This window comes from Capricornis sumatraensis, chromosome 1, assembly GCF_032405125.1.
Source record: "Capricornis sumatraensis isolate serow.1 chromosome 1, serow.2, whole genome shotgun sequence".
Lineage (NCBI taxonomy): Eukaryota > Metazoa > Chordata > Mammalia > Artiodactyla > Bovidae > Capricornis > Capricornis sumatraensis.
The window spans coordinates 250,420,992-250,444,344 of NC_091069.1; the positions used below are offsets into that span (position 1 = coordinate 250,420,992).

The following is a 23,353-nucleotide window of genomic DNA, read 5'->3' on the forward strand; positions in this document are numbered from 1 at the left end:
GACACACGGGGCACACGCAGGGCTTTCCCTCACCCTTAGCTGCCGCCCGGCGCCCAGTGCCCTGCCAGCTTTCCCCCAGGTGCGGGCCTGCTGGCTCTGGTCCACACAGCTGGAAAGAGGAAGTGGGCCAGGACCCCAGAGCGCCCCAGAAGGGCCCTCTCCCTCTTGTCCTGAGCCCAGCAGCAGGGGGCTACCAGGCCCTCCTGGCCTTTCTGGGCTTCTCAGCCTTCGTGTAGTCTCCTGGCAGTGGGTACCACCCTCCCAAGACCCCCAGGATCCCACCCCCAGGAGCAGAAACTCCTTCCTGCTCGCTGGAGCCCCCGTCGGCCCTGGGCCCTCCTGGAAACCCAGCCCTCCCCTAGCCCCTTGCCCCCTCGTTTCTCTGTCTGTCCCTCCCCTCCTTAAGGGACTCCTGCAGATGACACCCAGTGTCTCTTGGTGCCATGTGTGAGCCTGGACACCCCACCACCTCCATGGGCCCTCGAACTGGCCTCCCACCTCAGCACCCTGAGTGAGCATCTGCCTGCCTCCTAGTTCTGCAGACCCCAGGGTCCAGCCAGCCCAGTCAAGGGGACTGGCATTGACGGTGGGGACGTGGCAAAGAGGGGCCTCAGTCGGGTGGCAGGGAGGCAGCAGCCCTTGTGGGGCGTGGGTGGACCCCAGCTCTTGTCACAGTCAGTCCACAAAGAGCCGTCTGCCTGCAGCCCTGCTCAGCCCTGCCCACCGAGCCCCTCCTTCCTTGGGAGGCAGCTCTTCACAGGGTCTGGGGGTCAGGGCAGGATGATTTTGGGGGAGTTTATGGGGCTGAGGGGTGGCATGAGCAGACTGGCCTGACAGCCACCTCAGCTGTGCCTGTCTTTCTTCTCACAGGAGTTGGGGTCTCGATTCTGGGAGGCCTAAGGGCAGAGGAAAGGGGAGGGGCAGCCCCCTAGGAGCCTGGTCTGCTTGCCCACCACTCTGGGCTGGGGTGGAACTTCGTGCTGGCTTGGTCCCCGGCCTCAGCATGGACGGTCCCCTTGGAAACCAGAGTCCCACCCTTGACCTTGACCCTGACCGTAGGCAGGGATCCCCACACTTTCAGCCTCCTGACAAGCCCTGACAGTCCTCTTTGGACTTTGGGACCCCAGGCTCTCTCAGGTGGTCCAGCAGTGGGGAATGAGCAGGTGTATTGTGAACCCCCAGCAGAGCCACTGGGACACAGGCTGTCCCTGGCATGGAGCCACCTTCCCGGGACCTCCGGTGGGCACAGCAGCAACAGTGGGCACAGGCCGGGGGCACTCCCAGAGCACCGTCCTGGGGCGGCACAGTGCACCCGCCCTACTGGCCACCTGCCTGCCCGGCACTCCCCAGGCTCCCTTGCAGCGGGTTCTCCAGGATCCTAGCCTGAGTTCCGGAGAGCAGGCCCGGCGGACCATGGAGGAGGTGGGATGGTCTGGACTCTTGGCAGGAGCCTGCGGTGGTTACCTGGAAGCTTGGCCCCAAACCCAATTCCACTCATTGTCCTCCCCATTGTCTTTGAACCCTCAATAAACCTCTGAGCTCATGTCCGCTGGAGTGGACTCTGTTGTTGCAGCTCGGTGACCAAACCAGGTCTGACCTGCCCTCACGCCGACCTCGCAAAGTCCTGGAGCCGCCAGCCCCACGAGCTGAGGGCTGGAAGAGCCGGGTCAGGATGGGGAGTGGCGGGTGCTGGGCCTGCCTGGATGGCTGGACCGGCTTGTGATGGCCAGTTGTCATGCTTTAGGAATTTTGTGAGCCAGCTGACGTCATGATGGAGGCTTGAGGTTGCCTACAGGAGTCTGCTTCAAGGCCCTTGACAGCAGCTACAGTCAGGATCCTCCCTCCTGCCCAGGGAGGCTGTTGGCATTGCTTCTGGGGTCCCTCGGGAGCACCACGGGCACCCGGCAAGCGGGTTCTCCTTTCATATCGTCCCTGCTTCAGGCTGGTTCTGAGGGAACAGTGGCCCCTAAAGACATCCAGGCCCTGGTTCTGGGAGCCTGTGAAGATCGGGGATGGGCAGCAGCGAGGACTGCAGGGGATGCAGGTGCCCAGGAGGCTGGGAGAGGCTGGGACAGGGTGTTCTCTGGAGCCTCTGGGAGGAAGCGGCCCCACATACCTTGGTTTAGCCCAGGAAGACCCATGTCAGCCTCTGACCTCCAGAATTTTGAGAAAACAAATTCATGCTGTTTAAGCTGCTGAATGTGGGTCCTTTGTTACAGCAGCTTCTCAGTCTCCCCAGTTTGAGAGCGGCCAGCGTGCCCAGAGCAGACGGCCAGCCTTGCCCTGTGGCCACCCTACTCATCCTCAATGAGCCCTGGCCCTTGGGGTCAGTGCGTGCTCCCTGCCTTGGCCAAGTGGCCAGGAGTGACTTCAGGAACTCACCTCACACGTTGGCCAGAAGACACTCTCCAGATGAAGGGCCTAAGTTGGGGGGCTGCAGTGAGGTGGGAAGTCAGAGTCTGCCAGCCTCCATGGGCCCCCGCCACCACACACGTGCACACCATACCCCTACACTGTGCAAACGTGCACACACACTCCTGAACACATGCTGGGGAGGACTTGTCAGCCCCTAACCTGGAGCCCTGGGGGCAGATATGGGGGCTTCCCGAGTACAGGCTGGGGGTAGGGGTGGGGTCAGGAGGAGGAGGCCGTGTGTCAGGAGGGAAGGCTCTTCAGGGGGCAGCAGCTCGGACCCAGCTTGGAGGAAGGGCCTCTGGGTGGGCGCCCAGTCCAGAGTGTGTGAAGGTAGGCCGGGCATGGGGGGCTGTACATGGAGGGGCCACTACGGAGGACGTGCTGACTGACGGGGTGAGGTCTGGTCTTAGCAGTGGCCGAGCCACACAGCCTTGTAGGAACCATGTGTAGGAATCAGCACTCAGGCCCCAGAGGGCACCCTGGGCAGGCTGCCTGCTGGGAGGGGGCAGTGGCTGCAAAGGCATGTGGGCGGCGGGTACTGCCAGGCAGGATGCCTCAGGGAATTCCCAACAGGCCCTGGCACGGTCGGTAATACTTCTATTTTCAGACAAGAAACCCAAGACTCCAAGGTCCAGGGGAAGAAATGACAGACACAGGAGTTGGCTTGTGGGCAGAGTGGAGCTGGAATCCAGGCCTTCTGACACTCAGGCCTGGAAGTTCTCACTTGGGCCCTGGAGTGTTGTCAAAACAAAGAAGCGAGTCCTGGGTTTCTCCCTGGTTTGGAGAAGGGCCAGAGTCAGCGGCCTCGCAGGTCCCCTCCCTGCTGGCAGCTGCACTGGCCAGGAGAGGGGAAGCCCCTGCTGGGAGCCAGGCCTGCCAGGGTCTACATCTGTACCCATGGCGATAGCACTGGCCACAGAGGGTGTTGTCGGGGTGGCTCTGCAGTCAGAAGCAGCCCTGTGCCCATCTGGGGTTGTGTGCAAAGGGAGATGGGGAGACAGTTCCCCAGAGAGACAAGCCCATGGCTGACCTCCCCTGTGAGCCCAGCAGCTCTTGGAGGAGAGGGGCCTTTGGAAGAAGGGCAGCAGAAGCAGGAGAGAGAGATGCAGAGAGAAGGGCCGCTGGGCTGGGATGCTGACTCAGGAGCCCACGTTAGCAACCGACCCTCCCTAACGGAGGGGGCAGCCAAGGCCTGGAGCACTGAAAGGACTTTCCCAAGGCTGTCGAGCTGCTGAACACCCAGCGGGGCTGTGACCAGGTTGCCGGGCAGCAGTGGATGGCAGAGAGACATCCAGGAGACGCCTATGAAGCCTCCACAGCCAGGCAGTGACATGGGAGCAGTTAAGATGCCGAGAAAACCCTGAAGGGAGAATGCATTTATGTCAAGACTCGATGACCACAGTTGCCAGACTTATGGTTGTAGCAGGTATGTAGCTCTCAGAACAGAGGACGCTGAGCTGTCTGTCACCTGTTGAGAGTCCCTTATCTCATCAAGTCACACAGGCTCCCAGCACCTGGTCAGCCTGGGGCAGGGACCCCACGAGAATGCTCACCCTGTCTTTGTATCCTCCCTGCTTCACGCTGCCCCACCCCACACTCACTCAGACCTTCAGCAGGTTAGCAATGAGGCCCGGAGACTTCTCTGGGCAGGGTAACCTCTGTGCTGAAATTCTCTCAGGGGCCCGTCTTCCGAGATGGTGTGCAGGGTGGGCACTCAGGCCCCTCGGCACAGCTCCGAGCTGCTGCTCCTGCCAGGCCCTTCCAAGGCAGCCCCTTCACCCACATGGGGGAGCTGGAAGGGGTCCCCTTGGGTGGGCACCCACCGTTCTGCTCCCGAGAGCACTTAGGACCCCGCTGTCTCGGCTCAGCTGGCATCCCCCTGCACCCACCTCAGCCAGGGTGGACTTTGCTTGGCTGGAAGTCCTGGGTCCTGCTGTCCCTGCAAGATGGTCACCAGCCGTGGAGAGCGGTGCTGCCAGAGGGCAGCCCTGCATACAGTCAGATGGGTCCAGTTCCCCGCCAGGCTCCCTGGGTGTAGCATTCTCCCAGGGACCACTGGATCAAGCACCAACCTCCCGACCTTGCCCCGGGCTGAGAAGTCACCTTGGAATCAGAGCCAGTCAGTCTGGGTGTCACAGTGATCAGGACGTCAAGACTGAGGTTTTCCACACCAGTAACTTGTAAACAGAATGGCTTCGCTCAGATTTTTACTGTTTGGCAGCCCCAGGAGAAGGAGAAGGACCCGTGCAGGTCCTGGTCACCACAGCCGGCCCTGGAGTGCCTGCGGCTGTGACGCTGGCTAGAGGTGCTGTGGGTGTGACTCACCAGTTTGTCTGTTTTGCACCGTTTGGTGGAAGGGAAGGCACAGGGAGCAATTCAGAGAGAGGGCAGGTGAAGAAGACTCCACGGCCCACTGTGGTCTTGGAGGTGAAGGAAGTACTGAGATCCAGGATGTGGGCGCTTCTAGAAGCTGGAAGAGGAGGGAACATTCACTCCTGGAGCCCCAGAAGGAACCAGCTCTGCCCCCACCTGACTTTGGCCCAATGACACCTGGGTGGGACCCCTGACTGCAGGACTGCGAGGCAGTGCAGTCCCTGTTGTTTTAAGCCACCAAGTGTGTGATAATTCTGTCCCAGAGACACAAGTCTAAGGCGGGGGCTTCTGTGGTTTTGTAAACACACAAGTGGTGCTGGTCTGCTGTCCTCTGTCCACGGAAATGAAGTAAGACAGGTAGGGTGGGCTCAGATTCTTATACTCCTTTAATGGTCAAATGAGCTCACAAAGTTCTCATGCTGATTCTAGTAGGTTCTATCAGCGGAGAGACTGTCCACGGGGCATCACCCTTTGTCTTTCTCACGTCCTGTCTCTCTGCCCTTTGCTCTCACCACAGAGGCCAGGACACGCTGGACTTTGATACACAAACAGTGGTGCCACCAGGCTGCTGGGCACATCCATGATTATAATTTGAGGGCTCGAGGGTCCCGTGGTAAATACCCCGTTGGCAGCTGGTCTGAGAGCTTCTTTGTTATTATGGGAATTATAGACGTGGAAGCGGGTCCCCAAACTGGAGAACCGCTTGGACGTTTGTTACAAAGCGAAGCCATCACTTACCCAATGGCCCCTGCTCCCAGATGTTTACCAAGGGAAATAAACACCTGTGCACACAAATTATCCAGTGCTGTTTATAGCAGCCCCAAACAGAAACAACCCCAGAGCAGATACATAGGAAGGGCGATGGGCTATTGATACGACGGACTGAAGCCACAAGCAAATGGCAAAGAGCAGCAATGAGAGCAGACAGCCTGCAGGTGCGACAGCTCGGATGAGTGTCAGAAACACTAAGTTGAGAGAGGGACACAGACAGGGCTCTTCATGGTGCCATGGGAGGGATGCCTGAGGCAGGCAGGGTTTCTGGAGACAGGAAGCAGATCGTGTGTATGTGTGTGTGTGTGAGGGGGTGACCGGAAGGGGCACAGGAGACTCCTGGGGGGTGGAAATGCTCCTGGCTTTGTTGAGGGTGGTTCCACATATGTGTACAATTAGCAAAACTCACTGAATAGAACGCTTAAGGTTGGTGCATTTTTAATTAAATAAAATTAAATAAATCAAAATTAAGCAAAGATAAGGGCCTTTTAAAATAACATTCGAGTTATGAAAAGAGCCACAGACTCTGAGATGCCCTTTTTTTTCCTCTGGGTTTGCTCTCATGCTGCTGGCATAGCAGATGGTTTCAAGGGCTCTCCTAATATTGATTCTGTCAGAGGAGAAACCATCTTTGGGTATTATGTGTTAACGGACGACTTTGATTCACTAGCATGTGGTTTAAATCAGTAAATCTACCATCAAAAATGCGACAGGCTCAGCATTTTCTTTCCCATGGGATGTTATGTCCAACTTTGTTCAGGAAAACTTGGGGGCAGATGACAAGGATGCGGGGCTGCTGCTGTCTGCTCATGGGTCCAGGAGCTGTGCTGGGGCCACAGGACTCCCACGTCACATTGCCCAGGCATGGCCTGAGGGAGGTGGGTCCTCCAGGGACCAAGGTTGAGGGGATTCAGTAACTGGCTAAGTTAAAACTGTGAATGAAAGAACTGGGGTGGTAACTCCTCTCAGTCTGACAGGAAAGCCGTTCTCTTCACAATCCTGCTGGACTGGGTCTTCTCAGCAGTGCACACCTGGAGCCCTGCTCTGGGTGGGGGGTGAGAGCCCCTGGAGCACCTGCTCCTTGGATGGGGGAGGGGCTCAGAGCCCCTGCTCCATGGAGGGGGGAGGGGCCTGGGAGCCCCTGGAGCACCTGCTCTGAAGTTCCAGAGGAGGAGTGGATACGAATGAGTTAACAAACATGAGCATCTGCATTTCTGCAGAGGCTGCTCAGTGAGGTGTGCAGGTGGAGAGCGAAGGAGCGTTCTGTGCACTGCGTAGGGTGTGGCAGACCCGCTCTGGTCATGAGCCTGGGAGGTCTCTCTGAGGGGTGGTGGAGCTAAGGACAGGCAGGTCAGCCTGGGGAAGGAATGGGCTGGGCGGGACAGGGGTGGCAGCCAGGCAGTCGTGCAGAGCCTGGAGGTCACCTGGGACTCTGGGTTCTAGCCACTGGAGGGTTTAAGCGTGGCCGGGACTGTGTGGTCACGTGTGCGGCTCCGGCCCGGGCAGCTGGTGCACAGTGGACACTTCGAGTGTGAGCAGATGCCACAGCCGCCCAGACCCTCAGGCAGCACCAAGCTTCAGCTCTGAGCCTGAATTGCCCAGACACGGCTCCTGGGATGTGCGTGTGTGTGCACTTGTGTAGGAGCTTGTGAGTGTGTCAGCATGTGTGGGGGATGTGTGAACGTGTGGGGATGTGTGTGGGTGTGTGTGTGTGGCAGAGGCTGGGGCTATGTTGGTGGTGAGATTAAGGACATTAGTGCCTACAGGAAACGTCCAGCAACCCCAAGGCAGGTCTGCTGACAATGGTGAAAACAAGAAAGTTTTCCAGAAGTTCTGCCCTGACAGGTGGAGAAGTAGGTAGAGTCCGGTCCGGTGGGGCTGATGGAAGAGGTTCGAGTCACACACCTGGCCACCCTTCTGCTGGATCGGGTTTCGGGGAGGGGAGCCCTGAAGGCAAGGAGAAGGTGTAAAAACTGCCGCTGACAGTATTTCTCCAGGAAACCATGACCCTGAGGAAGGAGCTGCAAAGAAAAGCAATTTGTGCAAAGAAGTTCTTGTGTTTATCACAGAAAAGTCTGTTGATCTCTGTGGTTTAACAAAAGATGATCAGTCCAGCAAATTCCTGGTTGTTCCTGTGAAGGATGTAACATGGTTGTCAAAATGACAAGGATTGTGGACGCATCACAGAGCATGCTAACTCCTGGGAGCCGCACGCGCCTTGGGAATGTTTATCAATGGGACAGACGCTTGAGAGCTGACTTGAAAAGATATAAATACTGGCATGCTCTCTGCAGTCACTCCCCCTGTGGTTTGCACTTATAACTCAAAGAGATCTTGATTGGTGCGTTCTGTTTCCACCCACCAGGGCAGAGATAATATATTGTCGGAGCCACGGTGGCACTGCTTGGGCAGGACAAAACCCCGAGTAGGGACAGGAGGCGGTTGCTTCCTCCGTGTTGCTGGTATGCTGGTGACATCAGTGGCCTCCTTCTTCCCCAGGCACCAGCTGGACATCTGGATCACCCCAGGGGGAGAGAAGCTGCGTAGGTGGGTGCTTGGGGAGTGTGGACAGTGCCCAGTGGGCCCCCCTCCAATGGACAAATCCGGGAATGGGAGCAAACACAGCTGTCCTGACTCCTGGGCACTTTGGCCCATTTGGGCATTTTGTTCTTGGGGGGCTGGTGGGGGGCTCTCCAGGGAAACCATGTGTAGAGAGAAGATGCTGGCAGGATTGGTCAGGGGATTGTGGAGGCTGCTGAGCCCCAGATCTGCAGGGAGGCGGGCCTGGTGAAAACCCAGGTAGCCAATGGGCAGTGCCAGGTCTAGTGTGGCCTCCTAGGAAGACCTCGTGCTCAGGGAGGCCCCCACACCACAGAGCGTGATTCCTTTACCCAGAGCCCATGGATTTAATGTTCATGTCACCAGACACACAAAAGCCAATCATCCCAGGCATGGAGATGGGTCTCAGAGGCCCGCTGAGCTCCTGGCCCAGAGGACCTCCCCTCTCCTGTGAGGGTTGCCTGCCTCTGGGGCACTCCTGGGGCACACCTGCAGAATGAGCACTTGACATGACATACCATGGACCCCAGCCCCCAGCCCCCAGCCGACCCTGCCTGCGGCTGCACGCCTCCAAGCCCTGGACCCTGCCCTTCCCTCTCACAGCTGCTCAGGCCTGACCTCAGATCCAGTGAAAATCAGAACCCTCAGCAGACCCCACACCCCTCTCAGGGAGGGTGGGCGATTGAGTGTCAGAACCAAAACAGGATGCCCACTTGAATCTGAACCTCAGATAAACGCCAAATACCCCTTTACTAAATGTTCTATGCAGTATTAGGGTTACGTAATTTTTAAAAAAGCATTCATTCAGTTCAGTTCAGTTCAGTTGCTCAGTGGCATCCAACTGTTTGTGACCCCATGAATCGCAGCACGCCAGGCCTCCCTGTCCATCACCAACTCCTGGAGTTCACCCAAACTCATGTGCATCAAGTCAGTGATGCCATCCAGCCATCTCATCCTCTGTCGTCCCCTTCTCCTCCTGCCCCTAATCCCTCCCAGAATCAGGGTCTTTTCCAATGAGGAAAAGACCCTTTTCTCATGAGGTAGCCAAAGTATTGGAGTTTCAGCTTTAGCATCAGTCCTTCCAATGAACACCCAGGACTGGTCTCCTTTAGGATGGACTGGTTGGATCTCCTTGCAGTCCAAGGGACTCTCAAGAATCTTCTCCAACACCACAGTTCAAAAGCATCAATTCTTTGGCGTTCAGCCTTCTTCACAGTCCAACTCTCACATCCATACATGACCACTGGAAAAACCATAGCCTTGACTAGATGGACCTTTGTTGGCAAAGTAATATCTCTGCTTTTCAATATGCTATCTAGGTTGGTCATAACTTTTCTTCCAAGGAGTAAGCGTCTTTTAATTTCATGGCTGCAACCATCATCTGCAGTGATTTTGGAGCCCAAAAAAATAAAGTCTGACACTGTTTCCACTGTTTCCCCATCTACTCCCATGAAGTGATGGGACCAGATGCCACGATCTTAGTTTTTCTGAATGTTGAGCTTTAAGCCAACTTTTTCACTCTCCTCTTTCACTTTCATCAAGAGGCTTTTTAGTTCCTCTTCACGTTCTGCCATAAGGGTGGTGTCATCTGCATATCAGGTTATTGATATTTCTCCTGGCAATCTTGATTCCAGCTTATGCTTCTTCCAGCCTCGCGTTTCTCATGATGTACTCTGCATATTAGTTAAATAAGCAGGGTGACAATATACTGCCTTGATGTACTCCTTTTCCTATTTGGAACCAGTCTGTTGTTCCATGTCCAGTTCTAACTGTTGCTTCCTGACCTGCATATAGGTTTCTCAAGAGGCAGGTCAGGTGGTCTGGTATTCCCATGTCTTTCAGAATTCTCCACAGTTTATTGTGATCCACACAGTCAAAGGCTTTGGCATAGTCAATAAAGCCGAAATAGATGTTTTTCTGGAACTCTCTTGCTTTTTCCATGATCCAGCAGATGTTGGCAATTTGATCTCTGGTTCCTCTGCCTTTTCTAAAACCAGCTTGAACATCTGGAAGTTCATGGTTCATGTATTGCTGAAGCCTGGCTTGGAGAATTTTGAGCATTACTTTACTAGCATGTGAGATGAGTGCAATTGTGAGGTAGTTTGAGCATTCTTTGGCATTGCCTTTCTTTGGGATTGGAATGAAAACTGCCTTTTTCCAGTCCTGTGGCCACTGCTGAGTTTTCCAAATTTGCTGGTATATTGAGTGCAGCACTTTCACAGCATCATCTTTCAGGATTTGAAACAGCTCCACTGGGATTCCAGCACCTCCACTAGTTCGTAGTGAAGCTTCCTAAGGCCCACTTGACTTCACATTCCAGGATGTCTGGCTCTAGGTGAGTGATCACACCATCATGATTATCTGGGTCATGAAGATCTTTTTTGTACAGTTCTTCTGTGTATTCTTGCCACCTCTTCTTAATATCTTCTGCTTCTGTTAGGTCCATACCATTTCTGTCCTTTATCGAGCCCATCTTTGCATGAAATGTTCCCTTGGTATCTCTAATTTTTTTGAAGAGATCTCTAGTCTTTCCCATTCTGTTGTTTTCCTCATTGTTTATCTGCAATTCAAGCTTAACTGGGGAGCCTACACTTTTCTCTGGTACCGTTGGCCCAACCTGCCTGCACCAGCAGATCCATAGCCCTCCTGCCCAGCCCATGAGGCCCCCAGCGGCCCAGGGCAGGGACCAAGCCAGGTCTTAGGGACAGTGACAGCAAGAGGATGTGGGTCCAGCAGAGACCCGGGGGCTGCAGGAGGAGAGCCTGACTTGCATGCAGGCACACCCTTTCTCCAAGAACTGAGTGTATATAAGGGCTGGGGGTTCTTTGCCCGTGGAATTACCCTGGGGGCATCCTAGCCGCCGGACTTCTGTCTCACACAGGGCCCCTGGCGTGCACCCCTTCTCACCCTCCACTCTGCCATTCTCCCAGGCAGGAGACATCCTTGACCAAGGTCAGCCTCCGTCTCCCCAAGGCATGTGGCTCACCTGCTGGCCTGGAGGAATCTCTAGAAAAATCCCTGCTTTGGGAAATGAAGAGGGTCCCAGTTACGGTCCTGAGATTCCAAATCTGGCCTGGATGGAGGGGGAGCAGATGCACACAGATTCCTTTCTGGGTGGTTGGGCCGGCCCAGCTCTTCCCTGCAGCTGACTACAGGCAGTCAGGACTCCCATTGGCTGTGTGATCCTGTGCAAGAACCAATGAGAATTTGAGATGGAAGTAACAGAACGTTAAACCAAGCAGGGGCCTTGCTGCCACTGAGGTCCTGGCTCCCACAACCCATCCTAGAGCAGGTGGGCCTGGCTGATGGAATAGGCCTGGCTTGGCTACCGCCCCGTGGTCTGGACCTCAAGGGCCTTCCCAGCAAATCTCCCGGCATGCAGGATCTCCCTTCCACCCAGGGGGCTTCCCGGTGGTGATGGCACCTCCATCCTCCTCCCCAGGTTCCCAGGGTGTTGCCACGTCACACCTGGCATCCATCTCCAGGAGGCTGGAAGCCCTCGCCCAATGGAGGGTCAGTAGTTGGACACAGGAGGAGCTGGGCAAGTGCTGGCCCCAAGGAGGCATTCCAAGTCCATCTGGCACACCCACAAGGCCATGTGGAGACCAGGGAGGCCTGCCTGTATGCAGAGGCATGAGGGTCCATCCGCCAGGCATCTCCCACGGGTGTGGCCTCAGGGAGGAGACTGGACCCACGCCACGCATGCTTGGGATTCCTGACCTGGCCCTACCTCACCGTTTTGTGGGAAACCTGAAGCTGGAGGAAGAAGCTCCTGCTGAGGAGAGGCGTGCTGGTGACCAGGGACACGAGGGCACATCAGGCCGAGGTGGCCAAGTGAGTGACCCCTGGCTGCGCTCGCTGGGGGTCTAGTTCCCATCAGAAACACATAGACACAGCAGTACTTTTTGTAAGAAGCATTATAAATATATTTCAGTATAGACAGAACACAATAAATAGCTGGTACAAATATGTGAGGCAGCACGAAGCCGGTCCCTGTGTCGGGGCTCCCCAGCCAGAGCTGAGTGTCTGGTCACGTGGTGGACGCTGTGGGAAGGTGACCAGGCCCTGCTGTTTTTGAGGTAAAACTTTGTGTGAACTTTTCCTTTAAGGCAAAATCCCTGCAGGACAGCAGATTGCAGAAGCAGCTCTGGTCTTCAGCTTGGATGCTCACAGAGCCACCCATCCGGCCACCACGGTTGTCCAGGTGACAATGTCGTGGCTGGACAAGGGCCAGAGAAAGTGAGTTGGTGGCTCTGGGAGCCACAGCTTCTCCTAGGCTTGTCCCACTCCCCAGAGGTTTTGGGGGTTCCTGGTGGGGTTCTGGGGTGTGGCCACGCAGGTCTAGCTCCTGGAGCTCTGAGCCCATCACCCCGTCCTCAGCTTCAGCACCCGGGACAGCGGTTCCTTGGCGCTGGAGTAGACCAGGTAGGAGCCGGCCGCTGTGCGGAAGGCCTCCCAGTCCCTGCAGCCGAAGGTTGGGAGGCTGTGCACGGCCACGAAGCCTTCATACCCCTGCCACCTGCGGGGAGAGAGGCCATCAGTTTCCAGGCTGGGACGCCAGCCCCAGCGAGAGGAGTGAATGTCTGGGCTGCTCTCTCTTGCCGGGGCTTCCACCCCACCCCTCCCTGACCCTCACCAGGGTCCCATCTGCCTCTCCCACCCCTCACAGCATGAGGGGCCATGCATCCCAGCCCCCAAACCTCCCCAGCTTCCAATCGTGAGGAGCTGGGCCAGGAGGGGCCTTAGCCTGTAGAGAGGAAAACAGGCCTGGAAAGGGGGGACCTGCCCCGTCCAAGACGATTCAAGATCATCCTGAAGTTTTCAGATAACTGAGAAACTTAGATCGGCTAAAAACATTAGAAATACAGAAGCAAAGGCACTTTTATTTGCAGACATAGTTGTACTTCTAGAACTCCCATGAGACATTTCTTTAGAAAACGATTAAAACTAACAAGATACTGTGGTTGCATGACCAGACACAACAATTAATTGTGATACACAGATGAAAATGGTCATGTGCTTACAATACTTGGAAAACTCCTGGAAGGGAAGGTTGCGAGAATGCCATGGTGCCTCTAAGACGACGTGTAAAATTTTACTGAAGGACATGTGAAAAACAGAGAGATCTACCACAGCCTTGGATGGAAACATGTAATAGGATAATACACTAATAACTCTCACATTAGTGTAGCCTCTCACTGCATCTCCAGCCAGAACCCAAAGTTGTGAGTGTCAGCAGGGCTAGAGGTCACCTAGCTGACCCGGGGGCCTGACCCAGACTCAGCCCATGCTCAGATACATCAAGTGCCAGGTGACCCACAGGGCTGCATGACCTGTGACTTGCTCTGAGCCTGTGGTCATTCATGGGGAAGGTGGGCCCACCCAGCTGAACCGAGGTATCTAGCAGGGGCATGGCCTTTACCTGTAAATAATACTGTTTACCGAGAAGGTATTTCCATCGAAGGAGTTTGCAACCACCAGGAAATAATCTTCTCCCACTGAGAAGAACTCCCAGTCCAGAGCACTGTGGGAGCAAGTGAGCAGAATTAGGACCTGGAGATGCTGCCTGGGCACTTGGGGGCTGGTTCTCCCCCTAATCTCAGGATTCAGGGGGCTAGGTCCCACCACCAAAATCCACAGAAGGAGGAGCAGTTTCCTCAGTCATACAACCGGTTGGTCTGTTCCAGGGAAATGCAAATTAGTTGTTCACTTTTTAAACTTAAAAAAATTAATTGTAATAAAATACACATAACACAAAACTTTCTATTTTATTCATTTTTAAAATGGACATTAAGCTTAGTGGCACTGGGTACCTTCACACTGACATGCAACCATCAAAACATCCATCTCCAGAATTTCTCCATCTTCCAGACTGAACCTCTGTCCCCAGGAAACACTCGCTCCCCACCCCCTCCCCCAGCCTCTGGCCCCCATCATCTACTTCCTGTCCCTATGGATCTGACTTCTCCAGGGACTTCGGGTAAGTAGATCACAAAGTATTTGTCCTTCCGTGCAGTCAGATGTCAGGATGTCCTTTTTTGAGGCTGAACAATATTCTACTGTAAGAATGGACTACATTCATCTGTCTGTGGACACCTGGGCAACAAGAGTGAACAGCGAAGCTCTGAACATGGGTGCAAAAGTCGTTCACTTGGAAGAGGTTGAAATAGAGGAACAGCCCTAAACTTGTGGCCGGTCCCTAAAAGTCTGCAGCGCCCCCTGGAGGCGAAAACTTGAGGACACTGGCTGTGAGGTCACAGGCTTCTTCCCCGACTCCAGCTCAGGTGCCAGCAGGGTCTGCTAACGTAAAGACGTCCCCCTAAATTTGGAAGTTGTGGTTCTTACTGCAAACAGATCATTGCATCCTGTTTTCCACAAACGCCCCTGAACTTGCTAAGGGTGAGTCTGTGCTCAGACACATCTTAGTTCTCAGGGATCTGACAGAGGGCTTCTGGGAAGGACATCCTAGAGCCCTGTCTATCCCAGGAGGCCCACCGTGGTCCCCAGTCACTGCTCTAATTACTGCGGGCCTGCTTTACAGATAAGGAAACTGAGGCTGCAGCCTTGCTGGAGTCACTCAGATGCCCAAGGCCAGGCCAATGCATCTGCATCCAGAGGCCTCAAGGTTATAGCCTGTTCAGACAGCACAGTCACACTCTCTTGGTTGATACTCACCCTGGGTTCCTTCTCAGTGGGCACTGAGGGCGCTGGCCTAGAGCTCCAACAGAACCCCGGGCGTGAGGCGGCCACAGAGGTACCTGGGGACATGCAGGGGGCAAGGCGAGTGGGGGCCCTGGGGCTCCTGACTCTTCCTTCTGTTATCTGGAATCCTGTCTCTGCCACTTTCAGCCATGGCCAGTTGTCATTCATCATTAAGAAAAAGTGGTGAGTGTGGCCATGCTCACTGGGGGGCTTCACGCAGTGTGGCACGGGTGGGCCAGTGGCACAGCCGTGTGGTCCCACTCGCAGCATTCTGCCAACTGTAACTGGTTCTGGAACCAAGGCCCACAGCCTTGCTTCTGCAGCAAAATGTTGACTGCACCGTCTGCCCCCATGCTCGCATCAGAAGCTGCTGGGACTTAACCCAGTAGGAAATCAAGGTCTGGCATGACTTCCAAAGCATCGGGGCAGTAAATCTGCTGACAGTAATGTGAAGCATATTTTTAATCCTTCAGAACCACACACACGTTTGGTCAAATGGTGGAAATAGACAAATATCCATCAACCGATGAAAAGTAAACAAAGTATGATAAATAAACACAGTGGAATATTACTCACTCATTAAGAGTGAGGTGCTAAGGTACAACGTGGATGGACCTTGAAAAAAATGACAAGTGAAAGAAGCCAGACACATCTGAATGCAGTGTCCAGGTTGGGAAACCCAGAGGGAGAGAGAGCAGGCTGGTGAGCCCCAGGCGCTGTGGAGGGCAGTACCAGCTGAGGGGTAGGGTTTCTTTTCAAGGTAACGAAAATGTTCTAAAGTCACCGTGGAAATGGTTGTACGCATATGCAAATTTAATTTAAAAAATAAAAACACTGAATTCTAAAAAACAGGCACCCAAACCATAGCTTTTAAAAGCAGAGTCAAGGCTACGGCAGGAGCCGCGGTCCCTCAGCTGGCCGTGTGGAAGGTCTGCGGGGTGGACAGCGAGGCCGCTTCACACCTGTGGGCTGGGGGGTGGGCACCGCGGCCCCACAGATGCTCAGGTGCGCGCCCTGCGGTTTGGGCGGCTTCGGAGGTCGAAGGACCGGGGCCCTGGATCCCCGCCCCGGCCGCCCGCCGCCCGCATACCTGCAGGTGCGGATCTCCTGGAAGCGGACGAACGTCTGCGCGGTGACGTTCAGCTCGTATATGACCGAGTTGATGACGTAGGAGTCGTTCTGCATTCGCATCTCCACGTCGTAGCGGTGACTGTTCGCCACGGCGAGGAAGACCCTCTCCCCAATGTGGAAAACCTCCCAGTCTGCGGCGCCAAATGTCTGGGACCGTGAGAGGGAAGCCGAGAGCACGCTGTGGGCAGAGACCCTCAGGATGGCCACCCACGCGCCTCCAGCCCCTGCACTCAGGGCGTCAAGCAGGCGCCCCTCCTGCGGGCGCTGCCCTTTCCCAGCCTCCTCCAAGGCCAGTCAAAGGACCATCTGCCTAGAGAGCTTCTTACCGCCTGTGCTGCCCCTTCCCCAGGCCCCAGTGTGCCCTGGAGGAGGCCCAACTGCTGTAACACCTCTTCCAGGGAGCCCTATCTGTTCCCTCCAGATATGAACTCAGAAGCAACATCTTAGCTACCTCCGGAGTTGCTTACTACATACTCTCCCTGGCCTGAGGCTCTCCTCTGGCTCTCTGGACAGCCCCATCCTATGTAGGCTACTCCTCCAAAATCACTCATCAACCTGGAGGGTGAGGTGTGTATGGGCCCATGGGGCTGGACTTACACGAATGGCCGGCTGCCAAGCCTTGGCTGCAGACCTCGAACTGCGTGAGCTGATTTACACATGGGCCCTCCAGGAGGTTTATGACCAACATCTCTGGGATGCTGGGCTAGGAGTTCATGGGGAAGGGGAGGACCAGACGAGTCCAGATCCATCCCTGTTCTGAGAAACAAAGCAGTGAGCACACTGGACGGCAGCTTCACTGGAGGGGATGACACAGCAGCTCCCCGAAACAGGGGACTGCGGCTGGGGGAGCAGTGTGCAAAAGCTCCCGAGGACTCCAAACCACAGCCCGACGCGGCTGCTGGGGTCTGAGCTCCTGTGTCAGCACAAAGGGGTTCCCACAAGCAGGTGAGGGCTGCAGCAGCTTGGATGGACACTCTGCATTGAAATTGTCTTTGAATGTTTTGCCTCTTGACTTTTGACTTGTGATACTGGTGGAGAGACTGACCCTCCTGTTGATAATAATCATAGGCTCTGGATACAATAGGAGAAGGAAATGGCAACCTACTCTAGTATTCTTGCTGGGAGAATGCCATGGACAGAGGAGTCTGGTGGGCCACAGTCCATGGGGTCACAAAGAGTCGGACACGACAGAAGTGACTAAGCGCTGGATACAATACTTTAAAATGTACACAACTGCTTGAAGTTTCTGGAGAAGGGCCAAGGGCAGGCAGAACATGGAGGGGAGATGGTGACCCGTGAACACATGTTTGCCTGACTCTCCCTCTGAGGACATTCCTGGTCCTGTGCCATATGGGCTTGGCACTCAAGTGGAGGCAGTGGACTCGCTGGGCACAGACCTTGAACTGCATGAGCTGACGTACACATGGGCCCACGTGTAAATAAGAGGAGGTTTATGACCAGCATCTGGGATGCTGGGGTGGGAGTGCATGGGGAAGGGGAGGACCAGACGAGTCCAGATCCAAGCTTTGCATTTGGGGCTTGCAGAGTGTCTAGAAACCAAAGGAGACTAGCCTAGGAAGGAGGGACTCCCAGTAGGGGGAGGCCCCAGTATCTCCTTATTAACTTTTCTCATGTCCATTTTAGCTCCTGAAGTGCACACACAGGGGACAGGACCCCAAGGACCCAGGGACAAACAACAGCTGAGCGGCTGGTGGAACTGACCAGAGAGTTAGACAGCAGGGGAACCTATGATCAGGAGAAGAAACAGCAAGTAGAAATAGGTTGACACAGCGCAAATACTGGAGTGAACAGATACAAACTTTATAGTAACCGTGATCAGAATCTATAGGCAAACATGTATGTAATCAACAATAAGGTGGGGAGATTTGGAGAGTTATGAAAACTCTAAAAGGAGTCAAACAGAAATCCTGTACCTAAAAAGCAAAATGCCTGTATTCACAAATCTATTGCATGGGATCAAAAGCTACCTAGACAATCCAGAAGAAAGAATCTGTGAACTAGAAGATACACCAATAGAGATTATCTGATTTGAAGCACAGAAAGGGGGGGGGGAATGTTTACAATGAAAGTAAACAGAGCCTCAATGATAATCTAATGCAGTCTAGTGCATGAAGCTAGGACAAACCTAGGCAGCTTATTAAGAAACAGAGACATTACTTTGCCGACAAAGGTCTATATGATCAAAGTTATGGTTTTTCCAGTAGTCATGTATGGGTGTGAGAGTTGGACCATAAAGAAGGCTGAGCACTGAAGAAATGATGTGTTGAGAGTCCCTTAGACTGCAAGGAGATCAAACCAGTCAAACCTAAAGGAAATCAACCCTGAATATTTATTGGAAGGACTGATGCTGAAGTTGAAGTTTCAGTACTTTGGCCACCTGATGAGAAGAACCAACTCGTTGGAAAAGACCTTGATGCTGGGAAAGATTGAAGGCAGGAGGAGAAGGAGGCAACAGAGGATGAGATGGTTGGATGACATCACTGACTCAATGGACATGAGTTTGAGCAGCTCTGGGAGATGGTGATGAACAGGGAAGCCTGGCGGGCTGCCGTTCGTGGAGTCACAAAGAGTTGGACGTGACTTAGTGACTGAACAGCAACAACAATGTGCATGTAATTGGATCACAGAAGGAAAGGAAAGGAGAATGAGGCAGAAAAAAATTTAAGTAAATGTTGGCTAAAATTTCCCCGAATATGATTAAAACCACCAAGCCACAGATCCAAGATCAGAGACCCCAAGCAGAATAAATACAACCCCTCATAACCTCAACACATCATATTAAATATATGAGGATAGACAGAGAAGATTTCAGAAGCAGCCAGAGGGAAAAGACATTTGCTATAGGGAAACAGTGGTGCCAATGGTATCCAATCTCTCATCAGAAACAGTTGAAGCTCAATGTCAATGGAAAAACATCTTTAAAGGAAATGAAAGAAAACCATGAACCCAGAATTCTACAACCAGTGAAAACATCCTTCACTGTAAAGTCACTTTCAGATAAAAGTGGTAGAATGAACTGCCAGCAGACCGGCTTTACAAGCAGTCCTGAAGGAAGCTACAAAGGTTGAAACTCCACAAGAAGCAGTGTCTGCAAGAAGTACGCAGAGGGCGCTGGGAATGGTGAGCTGGGCGTCAAGACAACTCACTGTTTACAGCAAACAAGAGGACAAGCTATGGAGCTCATACCTTAAGCAGACATGTGAGTTTATACATGCTCCCAATAGCCCAATGGACAGGTAAGGATAAATGAGATCATGTAGTTGTAAGGTTATCACATTATATGTAAAGTATAATATTAATTCAAAAATAGATTGTATACCTGAAACTAATACAACATTGTTAGTCAACTATACTCCAATATAAATTTAAAAAATTTTTTAAATTTGAATTGAACATATTAACACAAGGGCTTCCCTAGTAGCTCAGACAGTAACACATCTGCCTGCAATACAGGAGACCTGAGTTCAATCCCTGGGTTGGGAAGATGCCCTGGAGACGGAAATGGCAACCCACTTCAGCATTCTTGCCTGGAGAATTCCATGGACAGAGGAGCCTGGTGGGCTCCATGGGATCACAAAGAGTCAGACACGACTGAGCAACTGACACACACACAGTTAATTAAAAAATGAAAAATAGATTGCAGTGTAGATACGGGATGGGGCAGAGGAGTGTGAGATGAGTTGGGAGATTAGGATTGATATATGTGTATATATATATATCACCATGCATGAAAAAAGATACCTAGTGGGAAGCTGCTGTATAGCACATGGAACTCAGCTCGATGCTCCGTGATGACCTAGTTCAGTGGGATGGGGGTGGGAGGTCTAAGAGGGAAGGGATGTATGTATACCACAGCTGATCGACTTCCTTGTACAGCAGAAAATAACAACATTGTAAAGAAATTATACTCCAATAAAAAATAGATTGCTGTAAGTTGAACATGTATATTGTGATTGCTGAAGCACACAATTACACAACAAACTGAATTAATACAAAAAAGAGGGGATCGAAGGCTATGTATGTGACAAAGAACTTATTTTATACCTAATGTATAAGGAACTCCTACATATCAATAATGAAAGGCAAAAAAATTAAAGTATGGGCAAAGACTTGAATATGCATTTTGCAAAAGGGACTCTGGCAAACCAGCAGGTGGGTGGAAATGTGCCATCGTTAGTTACCAGGGGACTGTGACTTAAAAACCACACGGTAGTGCTGTTTCACACCTTGTAAGTTAGACTAAAAATACAGACAAACCCGGGTGTTGTCTAGAGTGTGGGATGACTGGCACTCACTCTGTTTTGGGGAATGTATGAAATGGTAGAACTGTTTTGGAAAACTGCTTGGCAATTTCTTCAGAAGTTAAACATCCGCCTACCTCATGGCCTAGAATTCCACTCCGAGGTTTTTACTCAAGTAAAAACAATTTGCCCACAGAAAGCCATGTATGAGATGCTTTAAGTAGAATTATTCATAATAGTGAAAATCTGGAAACAGCTCAGGTCGTACAGAATTGAGCCTAGAAGCCACACAGCGATCAATTTCTGGACCCGGCTGCTTCCTGGGGACACCGTGCCTACCCTGAGGTAGGTAGTCCTGGCTGGCCAGAGCTGGTCACCGCGATGCCCAGCGACGCTGGAGGGACAATTGCATTCCCATTCCACGTGGGAAGGGTCTCTGTTTTCCTTTACTCCGACAGGCGGGGGACGGGTCTTCGGACTACCCTTCCTCGGAGGTCCCTTTCCGGCTTGTACAATCCGCCCAGCAGCGGCCTCTGGTCCCCGCGGGTCTGGTACCCGCCAGGCCGCTCGCCTGGTGTTCTCTCCGCATCCAGCAGAGGGCGTGGCTGCCCGATTTACCGCCCGGTGCGCCGAGCCCAGACACCACAGCTTCCCCAACCCCACCCCAACCCCGCCCCGCGGCCGAGGGGCGCGGGCGCCGAGAAACAGGCTTGGGCCCGTCCGAGGGTCGGAAACAAGGGAGCTCAAGCTAAAAGAGTGACTCACAGGACAAGGACAGGGACCAGGGTACCTGGCGTCGCCGACCCTGCCGGACCAGGAGCTGGGCTGAAGCCTTCCTGGGTTAGCACCTTCTCCTAACCGCGGCTCGGAGGTGGCACTATTTCTGTTCCCTGGGGCCACGCCGCAACTTTCGAGCTGGGGAGACACTCGGGCCCGTGGGGCCTCCAGCCTCATCAGAGGACCGACGTTAGAGAACCACAAGAGTGTGCAGAGTGGCACACACGTGCCAGCCCAGCCAGGTCGCAGAAACCACGGGAGTGGCCAGACTGTGAATCGCCGGTTCTGCCCCACCCTTTGTTGATGAGACCACAACAGTGGGAAACGCAGACACACGTACATACCTGCACGCACCTGTGTATACATGTGCACACACCTGCATGGATGAGATTTTACACAGTCCTGCACGCATGTATCTGTATACATGTGCACATAACTGCAAGCACCCACATGCACACACCTGCACATGTACACACCCACACAGAACAAGCGGCCAGGGCTGGTCTGAGAAGGGGGTCTCCACCAGATCACCACAGCTTCCTTTCAGCCCCGAGCCACTCCTCCCTCAGCTCACGGGTCTTGAGCCCCAGCAAGAAGGGGTTGGCCTGCAGACCAGTGTCCGTAAAAGGGGATGTCTGGGCCTGGGAACTGGGAGAAGAGGGCCCGAGCCCAGGAGGAAGGGCGGGGGCGTGGCCAGCGGCGGGGGAGGGGAGGAGCATCCAGGTGGGCGTGGCTTAAGGGGCTCTCGCCTCTCCTCTGCTGTGTGCGCCCAGTGGGGTGGGGGGCGCCCGATACAGCAAGTACAGGGCGCCTCATTCAGTTTGAGTTTCAGATTAAAATGATGTTTCAGTCTATGTGTATGGGCACGCTTTTACTAAAAACTGATTCGTTGTTTATCTGGTTTTCACATTGAAATGCTGCTGCTGCTGCGAAGTCGCTTCAGTCCTATCCGACTTTGTGCGACCCAGTGGACAGCAGCCCATCCTCTGTCCCCTGGGATTCTCCAGGCAAGAATACTGGAGTGGGTTGCCATGTCCTTCTCCAATGCATGAAAGTGAAAAGTGAAAGTGAAGTCGCTCAGTCGTGTCCACCTCTTCAAGACCCCATGGACTGTAGCCCACCAGGCCCCTCCGTCCATGGGATTTTCCAGGCAAGAGTACTGGAGTGAGGTGCCATTGCTTTCTCCTTCACATTGAAATAGGCATCCTGTATTTTATTCGCCAGGGGCTAGCAGAGTCCGGCAGGTGGCTGCCTGACTGCCAGTCATTGGCTCGCAGTGAGCTCCCCTGGAAGCCTGGGGCCGGCACCTGCACCCTCAGCCAGAGGCTGGGCTCCTCCTATTCGGAAATAAACCGGGGAGAATCCCAGCCCAGGGCTGCACCAGCCTGGGCAGGGGTGAGCTGGCCTGAGGCCCCGCTGTCAGGCCACTCCTGGATTCTGAGCGCATTAGGGACATGTCAGGGAGAGAAGAAGAAATTCCCACATCAAACAGCCCTGCCAAGCCCTCCCTGGCACCGGAGCAAGGCAGCCTGGCACCTGCTGGGCTGGGCGGACCATTCCTGCCCTTCTTTGAGTGGAATTCCCCTGAGACCTGCCCTGGAATCCCCTGGCACTGCGCCTGCCTGGGCCTGGAGCATCTTGAGGGAGGATGGTGCTTCTGGGACTTGGCAGCCAGAGCACCTGGAGCCCTTGACAGTGCCCTAGAGGGTGGGTGGGCTCCCCGTAATCAGCAGATTGCTTGTTGGGCAGGAGGCCCTTGGGTTCTGGCTCTGATGGAGCAAAGAACCCAGGTCTGGGAGAGCCTGGGGAGGGAGGACCAGGGGCACTGCCAGGAGAAGACAGGCAGGTCCCAAAGGGCCCTGGGGGTTCAGCCCGTGACACTGCGGGCAGTCAGCTACGGTGGGAGAGGGGCCTCCCCCTGGGAGACTGCAGGGGGCAGCACACTCCCTGGCCAACTTTGGGGTGCCCTCCAGCTCTCCCCCAGTAGAGCGGCCCCTCCACACCTTGCTCTTCCCTGGGCTGCCTGGTCCACTGCCAGCTCCAGCCTCACAGAACAAACCAGAAGCATAGGAGGAAGTGCCCTGGCCCTGGTGAGCGCACGGGCTGGTCCCTTCCAGGGCTGACCGCCAGGGGCACTCTCACAACACCCTCCTTACAGACTGCTGCCTCCATCTGGGGACATTTACATTCTTGGGGCTTCCCTGGTGGCTCAAACAGTAAAGAATCTGTCTAAATGCAGGAGACCGGGTTCAACCCCTGGATGGGGAAGATCCCCTGGAGGAGGGCATGGCAACTCGCTCCAGTATTCTTGCCTGGAAAAATCCCATGGACAGAGGAGCCCGGCAGGCTACAGTCCATGGGGT

At 54.2% G+C, this 23,353-nt stretch overlaps 1 protein-coding gene across 1 annotated transcript in view; it reads right to left on the reverse strand.

The window, feature by feature from the left end:
• Positions 1–12,483: 12,483 nt before the first annotated feature.
• Positions 12,484–23,353, reverse strand: part of TSPEAR (thrombospondin type laminin G domain and EAR repeats) — a 103,827-nt gene continuing 92,957 nt past the window's right edge. Inside the window, exons 10-12 of the mRNA XM_068969501.1 lie at positions 15,911–16,098; positions 13,541–13,642; positions 12,484–12,637 (exon numbers count right to left, since the gene is read on the reverse strand). Coding sequence (XP_068825602.1) covers positions 12,484–12,637; positions 13,541–13,642; positions 15,911–16,098 — 444 coding nt within the window. The remainder of the gene's footprint in view (positions 12,638–13,540; positions 13,643–15,910; positions 16,099–23,353) is intronic.